The sequence below is a fragment of the Lynx rufus genome, unplaced genomic scaffold (assembly GCF_022079265.1).
Source record: "Lynx rufus isolate CCGP_SWC_20201006 ecotype Redwood Valley unplaced genomic scaffold, mLynRuf1.p SCAF_5, whole genome shotgun sequence".
Classification (NCBI taxonomy): Eukaryota; Metazoa; Chordata; class Mammalia; order Carnivora; family Felidae; genus Lynx; species Lynx rufus.
The window spans coordinates 32,674,141-32,701,223 of NW_025814867.1; the positions used below are offsets into that span (position 1 = coordinate 32,674,141).

General features: G+C 42.7%; 1 protein-coding gene across 2 annotated transcripts in view; it reads left to right on the forward strand.

Annotated features, from left to right (window-relative positions):
• Positions 1-27,083, forward strand: part of IL20RB (interleukin 20 receptor subunit beta) — a 34,062-nt gene that overhangs the window by 3,148 nt on the left and 3,831 nt on the right. The window contains exons 2-6 of one of the 2 annotated variants that reach the window (XM_047100024.1): positions 10,412-10,538; positions 12,013-12,203; positions 16,234-16,358; positions 18,117-18,267; positions 22,252-22,394. In XM_047100024.1, coding sequence (XP_046955980.1) covers positions 10,412-10,538; positions 12,013-12,203; positions 16,234-16,358; positions 18,117-18,267; positions 22,252-22,394 — 737 coding nt within the window. Of the gene's footprint in view, positions 1-10,411; positions 10,539-12,012; positions 12,204-16,233; positions 16,359-18,116; positions 18,268-21,853; positions 22,104-22,251; positions 22,395-27,083 lie in introns of those variants that run through there. The other variant, XM_047100025.1, reaches the window with a different exon arrangement.

Consider the following 27,083-nt stretch of genomic DNA (forward strand, 5'->3'; position numbering starts at 1 on the left):
GTTTATGCATCTCGTAAGTGGGAGAATTGGAATTTGACTCTGGTTTGGCTGATTCCAGAGCCTGTGCCCTTTGCACTTCTCTGCAGAAGCAGCTGAGACACTGAAGCACACCAGGAAAAGGGAGGACAAAATACAGGGAATAAAGGAATGGTACTACCTTTTCTGAGCATTTGCCATAAAGACCGTTGGAGGTGAAAGTGGCAGAAAGGAACCCAAATGAGGGGAGCTGACAGCAGACCCAGTGGGAGGAAGCCAGCATGGCGTCAATTGTAGGGAGGAGAAACAAGGATTTCTGCCTGGAAACTTTGCCCAGGGGCTTTGCGGTGGGCAGCCTTTACTTAGCAGCAAAAATATCCAAAGCAACATAGGGGATTAGGAAAAAGGAAGTCAGGCTGAGGCTAATTTCATGAAGGGAGCCAAGCCTTGCTTCACTTACTTAGCTTTCATCACTTGGCACTTCTGGTACCCACTATGTGCTGGGTTCTGGGCAAGGCGCTGATTATAGATGGACAAATTGGGAGTCTCTTGTCTTTAGGAAACCTAAAGACCTGCTGGGAAATACATTTAAGTCTTTGGCGTTTGGGACTTCACTATTATAATTTCAACTACTCTTTGGCAACGGGGGGGTGGGGGGTGGGGGGTGGGGGGGTGGTAAGGTCTGGATTAGTGGTACTCAAATGCACATTGCAATCACCTGGAGAGCTCTTAAATGCCTGGGTTTCACAGCCAGAGATTCTGACTTAATTAATCTAGGGTGCTTCCTGGCCATTGGGATGTTTCAAAACTCCCTGGGTGGGCCTTCTGAGAGAAGTGGTTTGTTCCAGGACTGGGCAGAGAAAATACAAGTCTAGAACATTTGTGGTAAGAAAGTGCTCCAAAAAGGATGGATGCCTAAATGAAATGAGTATCGTTAATTAAATCCTGGATTGGAAAAAGAACATTAGTGGAAAACCAGGCAAAATTCAAATAAGTGTGTTTAGTTAGTAGTAATGCACCAATGTTGGTTTCTTAGTTTTGACATATATATCATGGCTATGTAAGATGATAGTATTGGGGGAAGCTGGGTGAAGAATATATAGAAACTCTGTGTACTGTCTGCAGTTTTTTCTGTAAATCTAAAATAATTCCAAAAATAAAAATTCTATTAATAAAAATAACATGAAAAAAGAGAGTGAGGAGTGGGAGTAAGTCAAAAGGACGCAGGAACCAATCTCAAAGAGCTCCCAATGGCCAAAGCTGGAATTATTTGAGTAACAAAGTAAGTAACAATAGAATAAAATAAATATTCATGAGTCCATACTAATATAAGTAGTTGAACGAAGGAATAAATGAATAAATAAATAGAGGAGAAGGAACAGCTCTTCCTTACAGAATTCTCATTAATAAATGGAAAAATCACTGTTAACTAGAACATCCCAGCAGTAATTGTTGCAAATACTAGCCATTAGTAAGCGCTAAAATTAATGGATGAAAGTTTGAGGAGAAGCAGAATATTCATAGTGTCACAGTATCTCCCCTAAGTTATTTATTAATTACAAAGGGGGAAATGGTACTTTTTACATTAGAGACGCCTAACACCACCAGGAATAAGACATACTAACATCATGTACTCCCTGTGAATACATGTCAAAAAGTATTACCTCAGTCAAATTATGGGAAAACATCAGAAAAACCCAAAATGAGGAATATTCTACAAAACAACTGAGTAGTACTCTTTAAAAAAGGGAATGTCATAAAGATAAAGACCAAGAACAGACTGGAGGAGACTAACTAGATATGTGGTAACTAAATGTGGGATCCTGGATTGGTTCCTGGGAAAAAAGAAAGGACGTTAGGGGAAAAACTGGTGGCATTAAATAAAACCTGAAGCTTAATCAATGATATTGTATCAATGTTAATATCTTGATTTTCATAATTGTACTATGCTTATGTACATATGGATGGCTGAAGTAGAAGGGTATATGAAGTAGAGGGTATATGGGAGCTCTCTGTACTATATTTTGCAACTCTTCTCTAAGTCTGAAATTATTTTAAAACAAAACTTAACCAAACAAAATCAAACCATCTCCCTCATGATTCTAATGGGGCAGCCATGGTTGAGAATAGCCTCTAGACCCATGTTTCTCAAACTTTAATATGCGTATGAATTACCTGGGGATCTTGTTAAAATGCAGATTCCGATTCAATAAAATGTAGGTTGTAGCCTGAAGTCTGCATTTCTAATAAGCTTCTGGGTAATGTGATGCTGCTGATCCAAAGACCATACTTTAAGACTATGAATTAATCTGTCACTTTCCTGAGGCATGAATTTGTTTGCGTACCTTTTAAAGCTGGGTTGTAGGCACCAGTTTCTGCAGCAGCGAGTGATGCCAGCAGCCTGCTCAGCAGCCATGTCCTCGCTCAGCCTTGGCCTTTTCTTCTTCTGCTCATATACAGAGTAATTTTCTTACAATAATTGACTGTATTTGAGGGAGGAATTTTAGGGCATAGTGTCGTTTATAGAGCCAATATCCTCTGTAGTGTAAGCCCCATGTCATAAGCAGAAAAATGGTCCTCCAAAGATGTACATGCTCTAATCCCTGGAACCTGCGGTAGGTTACCCTCCATGGAATAAGGAATTTTAAAGATGTGATTAATATTATGGAACCTTGAGACTGGGAGATTATCCTGGATTATCAGAGAGGGCCCAATCTAATACATGAAAAATTGAGAACCTTTTCTGGGTGCAGTGAGAGAGAGATGGGAAGACAGAAGAGAAGGAAGGAGAAATTTGAAGCATGAAAGGGAATCAATCAGCCATTGTTGGCTTTGAAGATGGAAGAAGGGGGCCATGAGCAGGAATGTAGGCAGCCTCTAGAAGCTGGAAGGGCAAAGAAATAGATTCTCCTCTGGAGTATCTAGAAAGAATGCAGTCCTGCCAACTCATAGGCCTAGTGAGACCTGTGTAAGACTCCTGACTTACAGAACTGTAACATAATAAACGTGTGTTGTTTTAAGATGCTAAATTTCTTTATTCAAAAAAAGCATAAATATTTACAAGGAACCAAAAGATTATACAGAGGGTTCCAGGATCTCTCTCCAACTCTGGCACGAATTCCTATCCAGCATGGCTAGAGATAGAATTCTTTCAGACTTTGCACCCTCCTCAATGTGGCTAATCTCTGTCCTGTCCACACTTCCAAGTTTACTCTTACTTTCCCCTTGACTATACAGTTGAGCCTTGAACAACATACCAATCCCGGTGCAATAGAAAATCCACATATAACTTCTGACTCTCCAAAACTTGACTACTAATAGGCTACTAATGACCAGAAGCCTTACCAATAACATAAATAGTCGATTAACACATTTCATATAATACATGTATTATATACTGTATTCTTATAATAAAGTAAGCTAGAAAAAGAAATGCCATTAAGAAAATCATAAGGATAAGAAAATACACTTATAGTACTGTACTGTATTTATCAAAAAAGATCTGTGTATGAGAGGACCTGCACAGTTCAATCCCTTGTTGTTTGAGGGTCAACTGTATTCTTTGTTTTTGCACTTGCACAGTTACATCAGGTAGAGTCTTTTTTAACTGGTTTCTTCAGAGACTTGACTTCAATACACATGACTGAGGACACTTCTTATAAAGGAGAATGCTGTGTGGATAACAAAGTTTTCTTTTTCTCCCCTTAACTGTGTTCTCAAGACCATATTCTGTAACAGTTGGAGAGGATTTTTTTTTTTTTTTAACACTTTGAAGGTGGGAAGAATCACTTTTGGCTTGAGTTTCCATCTCATTGAGTCATTTCCTATTTCCTGGTTAGTGTCCTAGCAGAAAAGGAATCATTCTTCATGCAGTGCCATTGTACTTTCTATGTAACTCTATTAAATGTTGCCTGGCCTCAGTAGTTCATGGGCATTACTGTTTTTCCATCTCACACCCAGTGTACATGTGTTATATAAACCCGGGCAAAACAAAGATGATATTTGGAATACACTATACAAATAGCATAAGGATATTAAAGACGTTACCTTTAGGCCTCAAAAAGAAGCAGCAGTTTTCATTTTGATAAAGGAATGAGACTGAGTATTTTGCCCACAATGGATTTGTGAATGGATTCTGTGAAGTTCCACAGGTAGAAGAGAGTCACACAAGTGCAAATTATTGCATTAACACAATGGAACCACCTAAAGGTTGGGACATCTCTTGCTGTTTTCCTGCCCTAGGTGCCTTCTTATGAAGAAAGACATACTGTGTAATTCAACCTCAGAGTGTGTTGCTTAAATCCTTAAGTGACCTAATCATCAGGTTACCCTCCCTAAACAGGTCTCCCTCACTGATTTAATTGACTGGACCTAATTATAGAACTTCACATTTTTCCTAGGTGCATTTCATTTTGAGTTTATCCCATCATGATCTTTTAAACTCTCTTTTTAATGTTTATTTTATTTTTGAGAGAGACAGAGCGTGAGGAGGGGAGGTGCAGAAAGAGAGAGGGAGGCACAGAATCTGAAGCAGGTTCTCTCTGAGCTGTCAGCACAGAGTCCGATGCGGGGCTCAAACCCACAAACTGTGAGATCATGATCTGAGCTGAAGTCCGATGCTTAACTGACTGAGCCACCCAGGCGCCCATCATGATCTTTTAAAATATATCCTGTCATTCACATAATCAGAATTAATACCATTAATATGTCATGATATTATGGTTGTATTTTTTAATTGAAATTGTGTCGAGGAAATTCTAGATTCACATTCAGTTTTAAGAAATAATATAGGGATTGGGGCACCTGGGTAGCTCAGTCAGTTGAGTGTCAGACTCTTGATTTCGGCTCAGGTCATGATCTCACAGTCGTGAGGTGGAGCCTGTGTTGGGCTCTGCACTGACAACTCGGCCTGCTTTGGATTTTCTCTCTTCCTCTAGCTCTGCCCATCCCCCGCTCACGTGAGAATGCACACATGTGTTCTCTCTCTCTCTCAAAATAAATAAATAAACTTAAAAAAAAAAGAAATAATACAGGGACCCCAGGTTCCCCCAGTGGTATTTTGGAGAACGGTAGCATAATATCACAACCAGTATGTTGACATCATTGATACAATTCTGTCTTGTTCTGATTTCTCCAGTTTTACTTGTACACATTAGTTTATGTGTGTGTGCACAAGTGTGTGTATACGTTTGTGAGTTTACCACCACAGTCAGCATACTGAACAGTTCAGACATCACAGTGATACCTCCTGTTGCCTTTTTATAACTATACCCACCTCCCTCTTACCACCCTCACTTCCCCACTGTTTCTAACCTCTGGCAACCACTAATCTGTTCTCCATTTCTAAAATTTTATAATTTCAAAATGTTATATAAATAGAATCATACAGTATGTAACTTTTTGGGATTGGCTTTTTTTATTCAGCAAAGTTCCCTGGAGATTCCTAAGTTGTTTTGTGTGTCACTAATTGGTTCCTTCTAGTATTCCATGGATGGATATTCTATAATTTGTTTAACCATTTAGCTCTTGAAGGACATATAGGTCGATTCTAGTTTGTCTATGGACATTGTGTATAGATCTTTTGTGATAGAAGTTTTAATTTCTTTGGGATAAATGCCCAAGAGTACAATTGCTGGGTTGTATAGTAATTATAAGTTTAGTTTTACAAGAAACTGCTAATGTATTTTCCAGAATGGCAAATACCATTTTACATTACCACCAGCAATATATGAGTGATCCACTTTCTCTGCATCCTCACCAGGATTTGGTTTTGTCTTTTTTTTTTAATTATTTATTTTATTTTAGCCACCTGGATAACTGTGTGTTGCTATTTCATTGTGGTTTTAACTTGCATTTTCCTAATAGCAAATGGTGTTGAACATCTGTTCATGTACATATTTTCCATCTGTACGTTCTCTTCAGTGACATGTCTCTTCATGTCTTTTGCCTATTTTCTAATTATTGTTTGCTTTTCTACTGTTGATTTTTAATAGTTCTTTACATGTTCTAGACATGAGTCCTTTGTGAGATAGGTAGTTTTCTAATATTTTCTCCCATTCTGTAGCTTGTCTTCTCCTTCTCTTAATAGGTTCTTTTGCAGAGCAAAAGATTTTAATCTTGGGGCCTCGGTGGCTCGGTTGGTTAAGTGTCTGACTTTAACTCAAGTCATGATTTCATGAGTTCTTGAGTTCATGCCCTGCATTGGGCTCTCTGCTGTCAGCACAGAGCCTGCTTCAGATCCTCTGTCCCCCACCCCGCCCCTGCCCTGCCTCTCTCCTGCTCATTCTTGTTCTCTCTCTCTCAAAATCAGTCAATAAATAAATAAACCAAAAAAAAAGATTTTAATTTCGATGATGCTCAATTATAAATTTTTCCTTTTATGAACCTAGTTTTTGGTGTCAAGAATAAGAACTCTTTGCCTAGCCCTGAAAATTTTCTCCTTTGTTTTTTCTTAAAAGTTTTAGAGTCTACATTTTACATTCAGTCTATCCTTTTTTTTTGAGAGAGTGCATGTACATGCGTGTGTGAGAGGGGGAGGGGCAGAGGGAGAGGGAGAGGAAAATATTCAACAGGCTCCAATCCCAGCACAGAGCCCTACAGGTTTAATCTCACCATCTGTGAGATCATGACCTGAGCCGAAATCAAGAGTCTGATGCTCAACCAACTGAGCCACCCAGGTACCCCTCTATGGTCCATCTGAGTTCATTTTAAAATAAGGTGCAGGGTTTAGGTTGAGATGTATTATTATTATTTGCCTTGCAGATGTCCTATTGCTTTAGTATTATTTGCTGAAATGGCTATTCATCTTCTATTGAATTACTTTTGTGCCTTTGCCAAAAATCAGTTGAGTATATTTGTGGGTCTATTTCTGGGATCTCTATTTTGTTTCATTGGTCTATGTGTCTTTTTTTTCTTTTTTTTTGGCCAATACCACACAATCTCAATTACTATAAGTCTTAAAATTGGGTAGATTTATTCCTCTCATTTTATTCTTCTTCAAAATTGTTTTCTCATACATTTGAGATAAAGCTTATCTATATCTACAAAATCCTTGATGGGCTTTGATAGGAATTACATTAAATCTGTATATGAACTTGGGGAAAATTACCATTTTAATTATGTTGAATTGTCCAGTGCATTAACACAGTATGTGTCTCCATTTATTTAGTTTGGCCTTGAAATCCTTGACCAGCATTGTGGAGTTTTCTCTCTACAGATCCTAGATATGTTCTATACCTAAGATTTATTACTATTTCATTTTTTTGAGTGATTGTAAATAGCATTTTTAATTTTGGTATATAAGTGTTCATTGCTAATATATAGAAATACAATTAATTTTTAATGTTTATCTTGTATCCTATAATAATACTTGTTGAACTCAGTTATTAGTTGTAAGAGGTTTTTGTTTTTGTTTTTGCAGATTCTGTGGGATCTTCTCTTTTTTTAAGATTTTATTTTATTTTTATTTTTTTTCAAGTGTATTTATTTTGAGAGAGAGAGAGTGCACAAGTGGGGGAGGGACAGATTGAGAGAGAGAGAGAGAAAGAGAATCCCAAGCAGGCTCGGTAGTGTCAGCACAGAGCCCAGTGTGGGGCTTGAAGCCACAAACTGCAAGATCATGACCTGAGCCAAAGTCAGATGCTTAACCAACTGAGTCACCAAGGCGCCCCTTTATTTTTTTAAAGTATTCTCTGCACCCAATGTGGGGCTCACCCTCACAATCCTGAGATCAAGAGTCGCATGCTCTACTGACTGATCCAGCCAGACACCCTCATTCCATGGGAATTTCTACATAGCCTATCATGTCATCTGCAAACAGGGAGAGTTTTATTACTTCCTTTCCAATCTGTAATGCCTTTTACTTCTTTTGTTTGATTCATGACAGTTGCTAGAACTTTCAGTATTATGTTGAATAAAAGTGGTGATTTCAACTACATGGTTGGAACTCGAGGGTATTATGCTAAGTGAAATTAGTCAGAGAAAGACAAATATCATATGACTTCACTCATATGAAGACTTTAAGACACAGAAAAGATGAGCATAAGGGAAGGGAAGCAAAAATAATATAAAAACAGGGAGGGGGACAAAACATAAGAGGCTCTTAAATATGGAGAACAAACAAAGGATTACTAGAGGGGTTGAGGATGGGAGGATGGGCTAAATGGGTAAGGGGCATTAAGGAATCTACTCCTGAAATCATTATTGCACTATATGCTAACTAACTTGGATGTAAATTAAAAAAAAAAAAAGTGGTGAGAATGAACATCCTTGCCTTGTTCTTGATTTTAGGGGGAAAACATTGAAGTCTTTCACCATTAAGTAAGGTATTATGAGTAGGTTTTTTGTAGATGGTCTTTATCAAATTGAGATAACTCCCTGCTGTTCTTTTTTTTTTTTTAAACGTTTTTAAATTTATTTTTGAGAGAGAGAGAGACAGAGCATGAGTGGGGGAGGGGCAGAGAAAGAGGAAGACACAGAAGCCTAAGCAGCCTCCAGGCTCTAAGCTGACAGCACAGAGCCTGACGTGGGGCTTGAACTCACGAACTGCAAGATTATGACTTGAGATCATGACTTGAGCCAAAGTTGGATGATTGAGCCACCCAGGCGCCCCTTCCTGCTGTTCTTAACATGAAGAGAGATGTCTTCTTTTTAAAATCATGAATGAGTGTTAGATATTATGAGTACTTTTTCTGTGTCAATTGATATGACTGTAGGATTTTTCTTCTTTAGCTTTTTGATATGGTGGATTACATTAATTGATTTTCAAATGTTGAACTAGCCTTGCGTTACCTGGAATAAATTCCACTTTGTTATGGTGTATAATCTTTTTTATACATTATTGAGTTGGGATTGCTAGTATTTTGTTCAAGATTTTTGCATCTAAGTGCATGAGATATATTGTTCTGTTGGTTTTTGTTTTTGTTTTTAAAATATATACTATCTTTGATTTTGGTTTCAGGGTAATACTGGCTTCATAAAATAAGTTGGAAGTTCTTTTATTTTGTGGGAAGAGGTTGTATAAAATTGGTGTTAATTAAAAAAAAAATTTGGTAGTGTTCTCCAGGGAAACCATTGCCTGGAGATTTCAGTTTTGAGAGTCTTAAAGTTATGAATTATAGCTGTATATTTACATAGCTATGTGATAGCCATATATCTGACTAGAGAAATATTTTGAATACTTTAGCAGAGGAAGGATGTCAGAGAGAACCATGCCCCACCCTCTTGTGCCACCCCACTGCAGCTGGCTCTTTTCCTTTTCATCCCTGGGGTGATTGCAAAATTGAGTGGGGAGGGTAAGAGGCCTTCCTGTGGGTACCCCAGGTGTTTCCTTGTAGGGCAGGTCGTGGATGCCAAGAGTAGGATGGAGGTGTATCACTGGGGTCCTACATTAGAGAAGCAAGGGCATCAGCCCCCCATCCCCTCATGGTCACAGGGCTTGATAATGAACAACAGGTGCCAATCTGGACACAGGCACAGAGATGAAAAGGCCCCTGGTGAGGGCCCCAGTTCCCCCCACACTGTGCTACTGATGTTATCACTGTGGTTGTAACAGCAAAGGGAGGCAGGTGTTAGGGACTAAAAGAGAGGTGTGTCAAAGTGGGAGGAGAAGAACCACAGCAGAAGATCCAGACTGCACCCTTGGCTGCATGCAGGGATGAATCCCAGGACTGCCCACCTCCTTAGGAGTGCAGCTTCAGTTTCACAGGTCTCTTTGATTCTGTGTGAAAACCATAGGCCCACTGTGTGCACACCCTGGGCACACCACACACCTGTGTGAGCAGATGATTGTGTCCCAGCTGCCTCAGGGGCCTGCAGTCTGCCTGGAGTGGAGTCTACCATCTGGCTTGGTGCCCTTCTGGATTGGACTCCTTCCACAGCAGACCTGAGCCTGTATTTCCCAGCTGGCAGCTGGCTCCCCATTTGACTTTTGGGGGATGTGAAGGGATGTGCTTTGGTACCCGAGTGGCAATAGTGGAAGGAGGTAATGAGAAAGGGGCCGGAACCTGCATGGGTTTAGTCACATGGTCAGTGGCAGAGTCAAGGCCTGCATCTAGGCGGATCTGACATAAGAGTTGTAAATGTGCTTTAGTTTTCTCATTTATACAGTGGAGAAACCAATGGTCCTTACTTCACAGTATGATCATGAGGATTAAGTGAGATAATCATGTAACAATGTAACACATGGCCTAGACAGAACATGGTAAGTGCTTAATAATATCAGCCATTATTATTACTAATGTTAATATGCCATTTATCACCAAAGGCAGAATTACAATGACGATAGCAACAATTTAGCATTAACGCAAGTATGATAAAATTAGAATTGTTTCAGTTTTATTAACATGTGAGGCCTTTCATTAGAAACTAATTTGAAGCTGTGACATTCCCCTGATATGAGTTCAAGTGTCAGCCTGTCTAACTACCTCAATCCCAGATGGAGTGGCCATCCTGCCTGCCCCTCAGAACCTCTCTGTACAATCAACCAACATGAAGCATCTCTTGACGTGGAGCCCAGTGATGGTGCCTGGAGAAATAATATACTATTTCGTTGAGTACCAGGGGTGAGTTTGATTTGTTTTGTTTTGTTTTTAATTTTTCTCCCTTAAAGAGTAGTTGATTCCTGGAGATACAGTCGTCATGCCAGAGCTGAAGGAGGCTTGGTGAGCCCAGGGATAGATTATTTTCCACGATCTGCCTCTGTTTGCATGGGCATTGGGACAGTTGAAGAAGCAAGGGAAATTGTGCTGTAGATTTTACAGTGAGCTCTCTGGGAATACAAGTGTGTATAAACACATTCTGGTAGAGCTTCTTTTCAACAGTGAGCCAACTGTCCAATGCTAAAGAAAATCTTAAGAAATGATTTTGGCTCTGACTTGAGGTGGATAAATCATTGGAGTCACAGATCTTTTGGAGGTGGGGGAGGCCTCAGTTTTCCTGACTATGATCTTGCCTGTAGGAGCCAAAACAAATCATGATCCTAAAGATTAGCAGGACCTGGGGTTAGGCAGGATCTACTCTTCTTCAGGTGCCCAGGCTCTGAGAGCTCTTGAGAAGAGACAGGGACACAGAAGGCTCTCAATATGTTTCATTAACAGTAAATACACACTGAACACCTATGTGTGTAGACATTGCTCTAGGCTCAGGGGTACAGATGACAAGATTTCTAGGTATAGGGAGCTTCCATTTAGAAGAGGAGACAGACAGTAAAATGGTAAAGAATCAAATACACTAGGTCTACACTGTCCAGTGTGGTAGCACTAGACACAGATTGCTACTTAAATTTAAATCAGTTAAAATCACATTAAAGCATCTGTTTTTCAGTCATACGAGTCACATCGCAAGTTCTTAATAGCCACATGTGGCTAGTGACTACCATATTGAACAACACCGATATGGAAAATGTTCTATCGGGCCGCAATGCTCTAGGCGGTTTCAGATATGTTTAAGCCGGTATCTGAAGGACAGGAGGAGCATTGTGAACAGCAGGGATGGAACATTTGAGCCACAGTGAACAGGTAGTCACAGGTCCTAAGGTAATAAGAGCTCAGCATGGGAGGAATGGCAAGGAGGCCAGTGTAGAGGGAACATCATGTTTAGGGGCAGTGAAGGCCAGAGAGTGTTGCAGGTCCCAGGGAAGAGTTTGGATTCTGTTCTAAGTGCTTTGGAAGCCATTAAGAAGAGAAATGTCACGATCTGTTGAGTGATGAATGGTTTGAAGAACACCAGAAGTGGAAGCTGAGTCAGGAGACCACAGCAAAGCCAGGGATGAAAGTAGCCAAGATTCAGGGGGTGCTGTGGAGATGGAGAGGTCAGGACAGATTGGGGTTTATGCCTAGGTTTCCCTTGTCCCGTGATAAAAGGAGTAAGAAAGTATGGATGGTGGGTGAAGGAGGTGGATGGAGGAACTGGAGAAAGGAGCAAATGCTTCTTTTGCTGATCCATAAAAAGCAGGTCAATGAGGCAGTTACTTGCACCCATCATTGAGCCTAGGTAGAAGGGGCTGGTATGACACGATGTCCTCTTCTCCTTGGCCAGAGAGTACGAGAGCCTGTACATGAGCCACGTCTGGATCCCCAGCAGCTGGTGCTCACCCACCAAAGGTCCTGAGTGTGACATCACTGATGACATCACTGCCACTGTGCCGTACAATCTCCGTGTCAGGGCCACCCAGGGCTCAGAGACCTCAGCCTGGAGCACTCTGAAGCCTCCCTTCAATCGAAATTCAAGTAAGTCACTTCTCTTCTTACTCCCCCATCCCCATTGGCCTCCCCTTCAGGAACCAAATTCACTGAGAGTTTCAGAATTCTTGTTAGCATCAAATTAGCCTTGAACACAAACAGTCCTAACTGGTCCATTTATTTATTTGTTGTAAATGTTTATTTATATTGAGAGAGTGGGTGTGCATGTGTGGGTGGGGGAGGGGCCAGAGAGAGAGGGAGAAAGAGAATCTCAAGCTGATAGCCAAGAGGCCGATGCAGGGCTCCATCATGACCTGAGATGACATCGAGAGTCAGATGCTTAACCGACTGAGCCACCCAAATGCCCCCTAACTGGTCCATTAAAAAAAATTTTCAACCGCTAAAATTAAATAAATAAATAAATAAATAAATAAAAATTGCCACTGCTTCCCACATGCCCTCTCATTTTGGAAGAGGCTTTGGAAGTCATTCCTGGCTGTCTCTGTCAGGGTCTGCAGGTGGTGGGGAACATGGAAGGATTGGGTAGAAATCAGAACATGAGGGAGGCCAAGGTAGAAGGGGCTGAGGAAGGTGAAGACAGATTTGAAGGGGAAGTTGACCCTCTAGAGTCAGAGTGGTATGATTCAAATCCTAGCTCAGCCACTTGATAGCTGGCTCCCTGCCTTCTCACCCATAAGAAGGGCAACAGTTTGCCTCACTGGGTAGTTGTGGGGACCATATAAGGTGTACTATGTAAGTGTTCTGGGCAGTGCTGTCCTATCATAGCACTCAGCTACTGGTAACTGTTATTATTATTATTACCTCGGGGATGCCCAGAGTCGAGAGCCAGAGAGCCGAGAAGGGAAGAGGTGGGGGCAGGAGTGAGACCCCCAGAATGGGATATCAATAGGAATTTTGGTGCAAAATGTGGGCTTCTCTGCCCAGGCCTCTTTCCCCAGGCACTGAGCGCAGATACCGTGGTGGCAGTGGGATCCCAATATGAGGCACTGGCGGAGGCTGAGGGTCACTGGAGGGTGCAGTGCCCAGGCAGCACCCAGCACCACCTCTCTCCAGCTCCTAGAATCCTGGGACTATAGCCAAGACCATCGCTGGGGACTGGCAGCTATTGTTGGAAAGGAAGGCATAGGTCAGATGGAGATAAGAAAATGCTTATAAAACTATGTGGGCAATGGTGTGCAGTAACAACTTGTGCTTGAGAAGCCCTGTGTAAACAGGAAAAGGTCTTACTGCAGGAGCAGCTGAGGAACAGGAAGGAGCCTCTATACCTGCACCAGAAGGTAGAAGATGTCATCCTCTGTGATCGCTGCGTAGGTGGAGTTAGCTACAGATTTAGGATGGAATCATGACTCCGAAAGGGGTATTAAATCTGTTCTTTTGCCTTTGAAAAGGGCCACCCTAACTTCTCCCCAGGCATGTGAAAAATCTTGTTTTAAGGCTCTTCTGAAAAAGCTCTCTTACTCTTAAGGGGAAGCCTTATTTAAAAAAAATTTTTTTTCATTGATTATTTATTTTTGAGAAAGAGAGACAGACAGAGTGTGAGCGGGGGAGGGGAAGAAAGAGAGAGGGAGACACAGAAGCAGAAGCAGACTCCAGGCTGTGAGCTCTCAGCACAGAGCCTGACGCAGGGCCCAAACCTATGAACGGTGAGATCATGACTTGAACTGAAGTTGGATGCTTAACCGACTAAGCCACCCAGGCGCCCCAGTTAAGGGGAAGCTTTGTTGAGAGTAGAGGTTCTTAACCTTGATTGCACATTCCAGTCACAGCAGAGCTTTAGAACCACATGTCTGGGGCCCATCCCCAGAGAGTCTGATTTAAATAATCAGTGTGCATTTTGTTCACTGGGAGTTTGTAGCTTCCTCAGGTTGTTCTCATATATAGCTAGTTTTGAGATCAACTCATACAGAGACTAAATATCCCCACACAAGAGTCTAGAAATATGGAAAGGCATGGTCTCAAATTCCGGCCACTAACTATGTAATTCTGGGCAAGTCATATAACTTCTCTGACTTCTCAATTACGTCACCTGTACCACCTTCCTAAGCTTGCTGGATGGATGAAATGAGATAAGTATGTAGAATGTACAGGACAGAGGTTCCTGCCCCAACACTGTCAAAAAATTCTCCTCTGAACTGAAATGACTTTAGGTCATTTTCTCTAATTCTATTCTCAATAAATTTGGGGAAGAGAGGATCCAATATTAATCATGTTTACTTAAAACTGAAGCTTCTGAACTGGTTATGTTTTGCAGTTGGTCCCTGACTTCCCAGTTCTCCTGTCCACTATCCAGGCAGCTCTTCAAATGCCAGGAAATGCTTTGCTCTCCAAAAACTCCCTCTAGGAACTGCCTTTCCTCTGAGTATCCACTGACCTCAGTGCAGGGGGATTTAGCCCAGAGCACACACCACTGTACTTCCCAAGCCAAAGCCAACCATTGGGGTGGCCCTTCTGGTCATGCAGTGTCTAGATTTGATAGGCAAGTATGGACCCATCATCAGCGGCCAGGGACAGGAGGCTGCCTATGTGCACCCTTCTGTCCTCGGTCTGCTGATGGGTAAGAATCCACAGAGGCTGCTCCTGCCCTGTTTGGGATCCAGCCATATGAAAGATGGGAATTTGTGCTTAAGCTATAATTTCTGGAGTTGATTACTGGAATTTGTAAAGCCCTCTGACTTTCCAGCATCCCTAGTAAGAATACGAGATGAAGAATTCTTGGACCAAGAATAGAATGGCCAACCCGTCCACAGGTTGCTGATTTCCTGATGCTTAAAGGCATCAGCAGCCAGTATATATCACTGATTTATTTGAGTTACAGTGATACACATGTCCCTGCCAGGTATGTTCATTCCAGGGGCGCAAAGAATGGACCCAACTGTTCAGTATGGAACTGAATTCATGCAGGTGTTTGGCAAGCATTATGAAATAGCATCTGCTCACTTAGATGAGTCAAGGTGAGGAGAAATTTCTGCCAAAAAAGTAAAAAGAAGAACATGGATTATAAAATTTTAAAACAGAGGGGTGACTGGGTGGCTCAGTTGGTTAAGCGTCCGACTTCAGCTCAGGTCATGAGCTCATTGTTTGTGAGTTCGAACCCTGTTTTGGGCTCTGTGCTGACAGCTCAGAGCCTGGAGCCTGCTTCAGATTTTGTATCTTCTTCTTTCTCTGTTCCTCCCCCGCTCACACTCTCTTTCTCTCTCTCTCTCAAAAGTAAATAAAGATTTAAAAAAATAAAATTTTAAAACAGAAAGAAGTGTTTATCTGAGTACTGAGTCACTTTTCTTGAGTATGTATGCCTCCGAAGAACACAGCAGAGGACTTTATTATGGTCAAGGAGAAGAGTGAAAAAGAGAATTATAGTAAGTCTTTGTCATTAAAAAATTTTATTTTGCTCATTATTCAAAAAGCATTTACTGAGCACCTGCTGAGTACAAGAGAGTATTGGTATACAGAGGTCCCCCTAATTTTCAGGGGATATGTTCCAAACCCCCCAGTGGATGCCTGAAACTGAGAATAGTATCAAATTCTATATATACTATGTTTTTTCCTATATGTGCATACTTATGGTAAAGTTTAATTTTTAAATTAGGCACAGTAAGAGATTAATAGCAATAACTAATAACAGAAGAACAATTACAACAATATGCTGTAATAAAAGTTCTGTGTATGGGGTCTCTCCTCTCTTAAAGCACCTTAATGTGCCATACTGGCCCTCCTTCTTCTTGTAGTGATATGAGATGATATAATGCCTAAGGGATGAGATGGAATGAGGTGCATGACATGGACACTGTGACGTAGCGTTAACTACTGACCTTCTCATTGTATATCAAAAGGAGGATCATCTGCTTCCCTCCCCACCACAAGTACCGGAAACCATGGCAAGCAAAATCTCAGACACGGCAGATGATGGTACAGTTTCTGTGTGCTGGGAAGTGACATCACAGCCCTCCCTTCCCTACAACCCTAGCATGTTTCTACTGATGACTTGGTTCTGGTCTCTCAGGACAGAAATCAGTCCTGTCTGGGGCTGTCTCTGATTCTCCCCCTGTCTTGCCAACAGCCATCCTTACCCCACCTGGGATGGATGTCACCAAGGACGGCTTCCATCTGGTTATTAAGCTGGAAGACCTGGGGTCCCAGTTTGAGTTCCTTGTGGCTTACTGGAGGAGGGAGCCTGGTGCCAAGGTGAGACTTCCAGCCTTGGCCTTGGAGTCGGGCCTCAGGGATGGAGTCACAGACCTCTGAGAGGTGGGCGAGGAAAGCCGGCCCCTAAAGTGCTCACTGTCTGGGGGTGGCCCGAGCATGAACAGGCCTAGGTGGAGGATGGGAAAGGAGAGATGGGAGTAGACTGACAATCCTAGAGCCTCCTCTTGAAAGAATTGCTTTGGTCCACCCCACGCTTTGGCTTGGAGCCTTCTCGGGCCAGATTTGCTGAGGTGTGAGGGTTGCCTCTTTGCCCTAAACTCTAACATAGTACGATCCATAATATCTTTCAGTGCCTTTCTCATTCCTCATCAGCCTGTCTCCTCAGCCATTCTCCCTAAAGTATGTTTAGGTACAGCAGACCAGAGTGTTCTAGATTATATAGATGATTTAAAAAGCATATGAGACTGGCACAATCCTCTTAAGGGCGTGTATCTGGGTAGGGTGCAGAAGTTGGGGCAGAGAGCCAGGAACTGGCTTGTGAATAAACCTGTCTAATTAGTGACCAGTTGGCCACCCAGAATGCCTAGATGGGGCACTGCCCCATCATACTGTGGGATAGTTGCTGCAGACTGGGTTGGGTGGGATGTTGGCACTCCCAGAGTGAATGGCCAAACAAACAGAAACAGCAGAAGGGCTGGAGCTCGGGTGGGAACTAAGGGATAGCCAGACCCACCAGAGACCCCACCCAAGATGACTTACAAAGGCTACTGTAGGCAGCATGAGGGAAACAGCCTTCATTATAAATCTGGATAGGAGGCAGCAGAGAGCTTTCACAGAATCTATGAACAGAGCTGTCCGAGGGTGCCTCTGACCTCACAGCAGTATCTGGGGGGCCAGGCACATGCCCTACCATCTACTCAACAGGGGCTGTAATTTGGGTATTTTCCCCTGAAAAGTGACATGTGTAGGTGGGGCAGGCAATAACAATGGTTTCCAGTATTTACTTGTGCTGGGTCAGGGCCCAGTGGTAGGACATGGCATTGCCAGCCAGGCAGAGGGAGTAGTATGGGGATAGATCAGGGCCTAGGCAGGAGGGAGCATGCAGCTCCCTCAGATTCTTTGGGATGGAGCCCATTCCCCACCCTTGGAAACTGGCAGGGCCAGTGCTAAGAGAGGAGCATGTACTCTGAGTCATTGGGGCTTGGCCCAGACAAGCCTCTACAGGTACAAATGTGGAGCACAGGCCTCACCAGGTGGGTGGAGGTAGAGGGGTATACAGATGGGTGGACAGATGGGTAAATAGATGGATGGGTGAGGAAGCATATCCTACTGGCTCCATTGCTCTTGTGAACTGATCACTTTGGCTACACTGGCCATGCCAAGTCCCTCGGCTCAGTCAGATTTCTGAACTTGAGGTGTTTGCACAAATGTTACCCTGTCAGAAAGAACTTCCCTAACCACTCTGTTTAGTCCCTTCTCATAATTCTACCTCCTTGCCCTACTTCCTTTTTCTTCACAGCTCTATCACCACCTGCCATGTGGCCTATAATTGTCTCTGTCCCCCATGTAAGCTCCATGAGTGCAGGGACTTTATTTTGTTCAATGCTATGCCTACAATAGTACCTGGCACATAGTAGGTACTTAATAAATACATGAGAATGAATGAATGAATAAATGAGAGGGAATATTTTATATGCATCTCAGAAAGGAAATATCTATAACTTTACTTCCTTGGCTCTTCTTGCCTTGTCCTGTCCTGCTTCCCTGAGGGTGTAACTGTTTTCTGGTCTCCTAAAGGAACATGTCAAAGTGGTGAGGAGCAGGGGCATTCCGGTGCACCTGGAAACCATGGAACCAGGGGCTGCATACTGTGTGAAGGTCCAGACATTCGTGAAGGCCATCGGGAGACACAGCCCTTTCAGCCAGGCAGAATGTGTCAAGGTGCAAGGTACGGATGGCTTGCCTGTTTCCTGGAGTCCTACATAGGTGAAGGCCCCTCCTGGTGGATGCTGGGTTGTCTGCTGGGTTCCTTTAGTTCTGAGTTTGCCCTAGGTTTCACTGACCTGCCCCCGAGCTCGGTGGGTTTCTGTGATGAAAGTGTACTTTCCTGTAATTCTCTTAGAAGCAAGATTTCACCTTGGGGCTTGTTGGGGTCACTTGAGCAGCTGTCTAGAACACTTTCCTCCTGAAAGCTCCCTAGGCCTGAGGCCAGATGTTGCAAGCACTTGTGAACCAGGGTGGGCTGAGGGTGCCAGAGAGGTATGAGAGTCAGACCTTGCAAGGAGGCACCCCACTGTATATCACCGCTACTTTCAGCTGGAAGGGACTTGATGGAAAGTCTACAGAATCCTCTGGTTTGACCTAACTTTTTTCCCTTGACTTTTTTATGGTCTAAAACTTACAGTGTTAAAAAAAAAATCCTTTGAAAAGAAACAAAACAATACCCCATATCCCACGATTCTGCCACTCAAGCACCACGAATGACATTTTTGTGTAACATTTTCATCTTTAAATAATTATTTTAAAAATTTAGTACTTTCATATGATTCAAAAAATATAAGATACATGTGGAAACTCTCCTTTCTACTTCTCTTCCCCATCCTTGCAATTCCAGCCCCTCCCCTATAGGTATTCATTTCTTGTATACCCTTCTAAAGACTTTTAAATACATATACAAGTAAATGAAAATCAAAACCACACTCAGATATCACCTGACGCCAGTCAGAGTGGCCAAAATGAACAAATCAGGAGACTATAGATGCTGGCGAGGATGTGGAGAAACGGGAACCCTCTTGCACTGTTGGTGGGAATGCAAATTGGTGCAGCCACTCTGGAAAACAGTGTGGAGGTTCCTCAAAAAATTAAAAATAGACCTACCCTATGACCCAGCAAGAGCACTGCTAGGAATTTACCCAAGGGATACAGGAGTACTGATGCATAGGGGCACTTGTACCCCAATGTTTATAGCAGTACTCTCAACAATAGCCAAAGTATGGAAAGAACCTAAATGTCCATGAACTGATGAATAGATAAAGAAATTATGGTTTATATACACAATGGAGTACTACGTGGTAATGAGAAAGAATGAAATATGGCCCTTTGTAGCAACATGGATGGAACTGGAGAGTGTTATGCTAAGTGAAATAAGCCATACAGAGAAAGACAGATACCATATGTTTTCACTCTTATGTGGATCCTGAGAAACTTAACAGAAACCCATGGGGGAGGGGAAGGAAAAAAAAAAAAGAGGTTAGAGTGGAAGAGAGCCAAAGCATAAGAGACTCTTAAAAACTGAGAACAAACTGAGGGTTTATGGTGGGTGGGAGGGAGGGGAGGGTGGGTGATGGGTATTGAGGAGGGCACCTTTTGGGATGAGCACTGGGTGTTGTATGGAAACCAATTTGACAATAAACTTCATATGTTGAAAAAATATACATATACAAGTAAATGAGAATATATATATATATATCCCTTTATTTTAGCACAAATGGTAGCATACTTGATGCACTGTTCTGGATCTTGTCTTTTTCACATTATATATCTTATAGATTTTTCCACATCAATGAAGAACTTTTTCGTCCTTCTTTACAGCCTCACAGTATATAGTTGTGTGTATATGTGACTAATTTAACTAGTCCTTCATTGATGGACATTTAGGTTTTTTTCCCAATATTTTTCTCTTCTAGCCAATGCTTTAATTAATTACATCATACGCAGATCAGCTTGCTGGTTTGTGTATATTTGAAGATGAATTCCTGGAAGTAGAGCTGCTTGGTCAGAGGCATCCATATTTGAGTTTTGACCACTGTTCCCAAATTGCTCTGCATGGTGGTATGATCATTCCACCATTGTCCACGTGTAGACACTTGTGCATACACTCTGTGCTCACTTTTACACAGATATAACATTCATAACATTTTCCACGTGGATTTCCTGGTTACTATTTTATACTCCTTTTTAAAATCATGTAAGTCAAGTTTGGTGAAGAATCCAAACAACAAAGAAGTGTATAAAGTGAGAGGTACATGTTCTCCATTCTCCCCCACACCACTCAGGTTTCCTTTGGCAAGTTTGACGTTGAATCTTCCAGTCATTGTGTGATGCCAATACTCGTAGGCAAAATGGGACTGTACTGTGCTTACCATTCTGTACCTTACTTGTCTTCACTTAGAAGTATATTGTGAACATCTTTTCATGTCAGTACATATGGACAGGCCTCATTTTTTAAAGATTATTTATTTATTTTGAGAGAGAGAGTGAGCACAAGCAAAGGAGGGACAGAGAAAAGGCTCTGCATCAGTGCAGAGCCCGACGTGTGGCTCGAACTCATGAACTGTGAGATCATGACCTGAGCTGAGATCAAGAGTTGGACACTTAACCGACTGAGCCACCCAGGCATCCGGACCTACCTCATTTTTAAAGAAGATGTATAATAAGTGAATTAATCAATGTGCCAAAATATATATAACAATATATATAATATATATGATATTATAATGTATATTATATATTCTGTGCTTTCCAGTCTTGCCATTAGAAATCAGGCTGTAGTGAACAAATTTGTGTATATCCCAATTCCCATTTTAATAGCTGAATTCCTAAGCTACCATGCCAATGTCACATAATATATTAACTTGTCTCCTATTTTGGGGTATTTAGATCTATTTCTGTGTTTTAGGTGATTTCCATTTGCTTTTGATGATGATGTTCATTGATTGATTGATTCATTCATTCATTCATTCAGTGACTACTTACTGAGCATTGACTATGTGCCAAATACTGGCCTAGTCACTGGGATACAGCAGGGAAGCCCCTGCCCTCATGGGAGCTTATTCTCTAGTTGGGGAGACAGGCTACAAACAAGTAAACAAATGAGATAGTTTCACTTGGTGGTATGTGCTATGAACAAAACACACCAGAGCATACATGGAGGTGGTGGGAGGTGCGGAGGGAGACTGGTTATGGGGCTGTTTGCCCCAGTCCAGATGTCGCCACGAACCGCTTTCTGCGTATAATTGTTTCCTTCCTTGAAATTATTTTTTGGAATCCACTCAGAGGAGTAAATGAAAGGGTATGAACATTCGTTTATTTCTTGACGTGTACTGCCGAAGTATTTTACAAAATCACTGAAACAGAGCACAGTGCCCCTAGCCATATACCTGATACCACAGCCTTCCCTGTGGCCTCGCTGGCTGTGCCACCCTTCACACCGTGGGTGAGGGGTCTGACCTAGAGGGGCCCAGTGAGTTGCTCCACGTCACGCGGAACAGAAAGGTGGGAACATAACCGATCACCCCTTCTGCATCTGCAGATGCTCACACTTGGCACTTTCTGATGCATGTACTGAGCATGCTCAGTACAATGACTCTGGGCTTCGGAGCCAGCCCTAGCTGTGTGACCAGGGGTAAGTCACTTAACGGTAGCAGGGGCTCGATATATCGTAGTTATAATGTGACTGTTTTCTGAGGTCAGTATTTCCCTCCATAATGTAAGTCAATGCCAAGAGCAAATTGTGAAACACATTTTGTTTTCAGTTACCACCAGCTCCCTTCTGTGCTGTTCTCTCTCGGCACCTCCCCCTCATCCTGCCGGTGTCCTGGCACTCTGCCTTCCTCCCGGCAGCTGCGCCGAGGTACGTGTTAACACAGCTAGTGGCCTAACACATGATGCTCCTCCCTTTCCCTTCCCAAGAAAAAGATTTTAATCTTCCCTGGGGCTTTCTGAAAACAACGCCTTAATCTGGATTCTAAGAAAAATGGTTTTAATGGTGGTAATTTTAGTCACTAAGGCAGACGTCAAATCTCAGGATGTTGGCATCTGCCGTCCTGGCCGATGTGCAAAGCCAACTCCAGGAAAAAGTGAGGGAGGCCAGGGTGGGGGACTTCACCTTCTCTGTTGTCTCCTAAGCCTGTTCTTATCTTTTCATTTCCAGGAGAGACCCTCCCCCTGGCGCTGGCCCTGTTTGGGTTTGTTGGCTTCATGCTGATCCTCGTGGTTGTGCCCCTTTCCATCTGGAAAATGGGCCGGCTGCTCCGGCACTCCTGTTGCCCCGTGGTGGTGCTTCCCGACACCTTGGTAATGATATTCTTTTTTCCTTTCAGCATGACGATTACCAGATGGAGTTTGATGAGTCTGGCATGGGCACACATTCTGTGGCTTTACAAGCATTTGCACAAAGAGGAGAGAAGAGGATTTATAGGAATTCACTTCTTTTTTTAAAATGTTTATTTATTTTCAAGAGAGAGAGCATGCAAGAGTGGGGGCAGGCAGAGAGAGAGAGGGGTACAGAGGATCTGAGCTCTGTGCTGACAGCAGAGAGCCCGATGTGGGGCTCGAACTCACAAACTATGAGATCATGACCAGAGTGGAAGTCGGACACTTAACCAACCGAGCCACCCAGGTGAATTAGAATTCACTTCTAATTAGAGGGGCTGAGAGAGAACTTTCTTCTCTGGGGAGTGGTGGCCTTCCTCAGGCTCCCATCAGGCCACTGCTTCCTGCCCTCAGGACCTGGCACAGCCAAGAGAGCAGGTGTGTTACACCATTCAGGATGCTCGGCATTTCAAGAGTCATGCACAATCTTACACTTCTGTACTGACCTGCGAGCATTCTTGGTCCCTTGCCATAATTAAAACAGCAGCTACATCCATTCATGTTCCAACCCAACATATTCAACTCATATGCCAAGAGCCTCATTGGTTCTCAGGGCATAGTGCATGTGTGTGAAGCATGGACCATGCTTTGCCTTTGGCTGGGGGCTGGGGCACAGTCTGGACCTGGCCAGAGACTACCCACGGTTAGGGGTCCCCACCTGTTTTCTCAACTCCTTGCCAAGGCAGGTTTGAGTCTCCAATGAGGGTAGGTCCTATGCCCATGCCAGGGTGGGAGGAAAGCAAAAGCAGGCCTCCAGTATCTCCCTATGTGCCATTTTGCTAACTCCTGTGCCCCCCCATGCCACCTAGACCTTGACACTTAAAGCAGCACAAAACAAAACAAAGCAACAACAAACAAAAACAAACCCATCCCTGTCACCTCAGGGATTTCTCACAGATCTCTCCTGGCAGGAGGGAGTTAGCAGTCAGCTTCTCAGAGGCAACTAGAATCAGAAGTGCCTATGGTTCATTAGCCTGGAGTCACTCTGGAAGGAGTTACTCTTATGATATCTGCATGACCCTGCGAGCACAGGCCATGCTCTCCCTGCACGTGGAAGTAATCCTCCCTGTGACCCAGTCTCCACCACACCCTCTACCCTGTCATCCTCACACCAGCTCTTTCTCTTTCTAGCGCTTCTACGTAGACCTAACTTAAGCTGACACTAGTGCAGAGTTAAGTGCCAGACACTGTTCTAAGTCTTTAAATATATTGACTCATTTCATTTTCCCTTTTCCATCATTGCTTACCAATGTGCGTTTCATCAGCGCCCCACCAGCCCACTCTGAATGACTAAATGGTTCACTGCCAAACAGGAAGGCACCGTGGTATAGCAAACACAGGGGGGCAGGGCCGGCCTATTCCCCTTCAGCAAGAACCCTAGGGGCTCAAAGTTGTGGGACCATTAAAGGATGTGTATTCTGGGGGTGCCTGGGTGCTGCAGTCGGGTAAGCGTCTGACTCTTCATCTCAGCTCAAGTCATGATCTCACAGTTCCTGAGCACAAGCCCCGCATCAGGTCTCTGCAGGAATGGTGTGGAGCCTGCTTGGGATTCTGTCTCTCCTTCTCTCTGACCCTCCCCCTGCTCGTGCTCGTTCATTCTCTCTCTGTCCCTCTCTCTCAAAAAAATAAAGATGTGTCTTCTGCAGTTGTTGGAGTAGTGTTTTATAAATATCAATTGGGTCAAAATATTTGATCATACTGTTCAGATATTTTGGTATAGTTCTATTAGTTATTGAGACAACAAAATCTCCAACTAGGAGAGTAGATGTGTCTATGTTTGTCAATTTTTCCTTCATGTATTTTGATGCTCTGTTTTGGGTGCATGCATATTTATAATTGTCATGTCTTCCTTAATAATTGAGACTTTTAGGGGCACCTGGGTGGCTCAGTCGGTTAAGTATCTGACTTAGGCTCAGGTCATGGTCTCATGGTTCATGGGTTTGAACCCTGCGTTGGGTTCTGTGCTGACAACTCAGAGCCTGGACCCTGCTTCGGATTCTATGTCTCCCTCTCTCTCTGCCCCTTCCCTGCTCATGCTCTGTCTCTGTCTCAAAAATGAATTTTAAAAAATGTATAAACAATAATTGAGACTTTTATTATCATAAAGTGTCCTACTTTATCTCTGGCAATATTCCTTATCCTGATATCAGTATAACTCTTTGTTATTTACTGTTCGAACAGCCTATCTTCTATCCATTTTACTTTATACTTATCCATATCCTCATATTTAAAGTGTGTCTCTTGTAGCAGCATATGTTGGTCTTAAAATTTTATTTTTTTAATAAATCCATTCCAAAAATCTCTGCCATTTAGCTGGAATGTTCAGTCCATTAACACTGAACTCTGGTCCTCTCACCATCTAACTTTTGTGTTTGCATCCATATCTGTCACTGTTCATGGCACCAAGAGAGACTTGCCCTCCGTCGGGGAACTGTAAAAAATGTGAAACTCACCCAGTGATGTTATCTTCTTTCAAGTGTCAACTGTTCATTGCTCTCCAGTGACCTAAGGAAGTTGATTTTATATTTTGATCAGTTTTTTTTTAAGTTTATGTATCTTGAGAGAGACAGAGGCAGCATGCGTGAGGGAGGGGCAGAGAAACAGGGAGAATCCCAAGTAGGCCCTGTGCTGTGAGTGCAGAGCCTGATGCAAGGCTTGAATCCATGAAACCATGAGGTCATAACCTGAGCCGAAACCAAGAGTCAGATGTTTAACTGACTGAGCTATCGAGATGCCCCATGTTTTGACCAATTTTTAAAGTTGTTATCTGTAGGAGGATTGGTCTGATCAGTGCTCCTCCACCATAAGTGGAGTGAAAGAGAAGGTGCTGGACCAATCCAAAATGATAACGGTAGGATAGCATCCCTGTCTGAGGCAGGTCATAGCTCTTCTTTTCCACATGTGGTAAAAAATTTAGCCTTCCTTGGCTGGACTCCATCAAACCATCTTTTGTGGTTTTCCTCTCAACTCTGTTACTCATGCTCACCCTCTACTCACAGGGTATTCCATTCCTAACACTCTCTCTCATTTTTCTTCTTCCAGTCTACATTCAGCAGCCCAGCAGAGGTCCCTCCTTACTGCAGGATGAGGGACATAGGATCCTTCCAAGACCCAAAGTGAGTGACAGAGCAAAGGGCCAGGAAAGAACCATGTAAAGGGTCAGTTGCTTATAGAATTTCAGGTACACAGGAAGAGCCCTCAAATGGCAAGAAGTCCTAGGAATTCTAATGCATTAAGAGCCACACTCTAGGAATGCCTGGGTGCTCAGTTGGTTAAGTGACTGACTTTGGCTCGGGTCATGATCTCACAGTCTGTGAGTTTGAGCCCCGCATTGGGCTCTGTGCTGTCAGTTCAGAGCCTGGAGCCTACTTTGGATCCTGTGTCTCCCTCTCTCTCTGCCCCTCCCCTACTCATGCTCTGTCTCTTAAAAAAAAAAAAAGAAAGAATAAATGTTAAAAAAATTTTTTTTTAAATAGCGTTTGGAGAAAACCAAACAACTTTAGAGGAGACCAGAAATAAGGATATTCTATGAGAATATGACCACTTTTATCCATGGGAGATAGATACCACTATCCTTGCCTACCTTTCCCTTCTCTGTTCTTAACCATCCTCCCTACATCATTCTGGTGTCTGTTCCTGTGCACATTCCTTTCCATAAGGTTTTTAATTGTTATTCTTTTTCTCCCTAGATGTTTTCAGTGAACAATTTCTCTGAGTATATGTATATTTCCCATAGTGCTGTATGAGAACTCAATCACTAGTGTTCATTAAATCCCAAACAGATTCTGGAGTTGTATGTCACCACCACCCTCTCTCCTACCGCAGCCTTGACTTTAGTACAGCCTAGCTGTACTTCAACATTTGCCTTAGTGATAATCTTCTAAAGTACTAAAAAGCAACTTCCAGCCATCTTTGCAAAACCCACACATCTTTCTAATCAAACTTTGGAAAATTACCAAGTGGAAATCCTTGACAATTCTTCAAAAAGCCCTATTGAGTTTGTAAGTGTTTAATTTATCTGTTTGGATTAAACACTTCATGTCTACATCTATAATTTCACGGTTGGTGATGGTTGAATTCTAAAATACACCATTAAGATTTTCTTTCCATTCAAATTTATATCAACAAGTAACAGTCTAAAACAAAAATATATATGCAAAGAGAATTATATCAAGAATGCTCAGGGGCGCCTGGGTGGCTCAATGGGTTGAACGTCTGACTTTGGCTCAGGTCATGATCTCAGAGCTCATGAGTTCAAGCCCCGTGTCAGGCTCTGTGCTGACAGCTCAGAGCCTGGAGCCTGCTTTGGGTTCTATATTTCCCTTTCTCTCTGCCTCTCCCCCACTCACACTCTGTCTCTCTCAAAATAAATAAATATTAAAAAATTTTTAAAAATCGGGTGCCTGGGTGGCTTAGTCGGTTAAGCGTCCAACTTCAGCTCAGGTCATGATCTCACAGTTTGTGGGTTCGAGCCCCATGTCAGGCTCTGTGCTGACAGCTCACAGCCTGAAGCCTGTTTTGGATCCTGTGTCTCCCTCTCTCTCTGCCCCTCCCCTGCTCATGCTCTGTTTCTCTCTCTCTCAAAAATAAATAAACATTAAAAATTTTTTA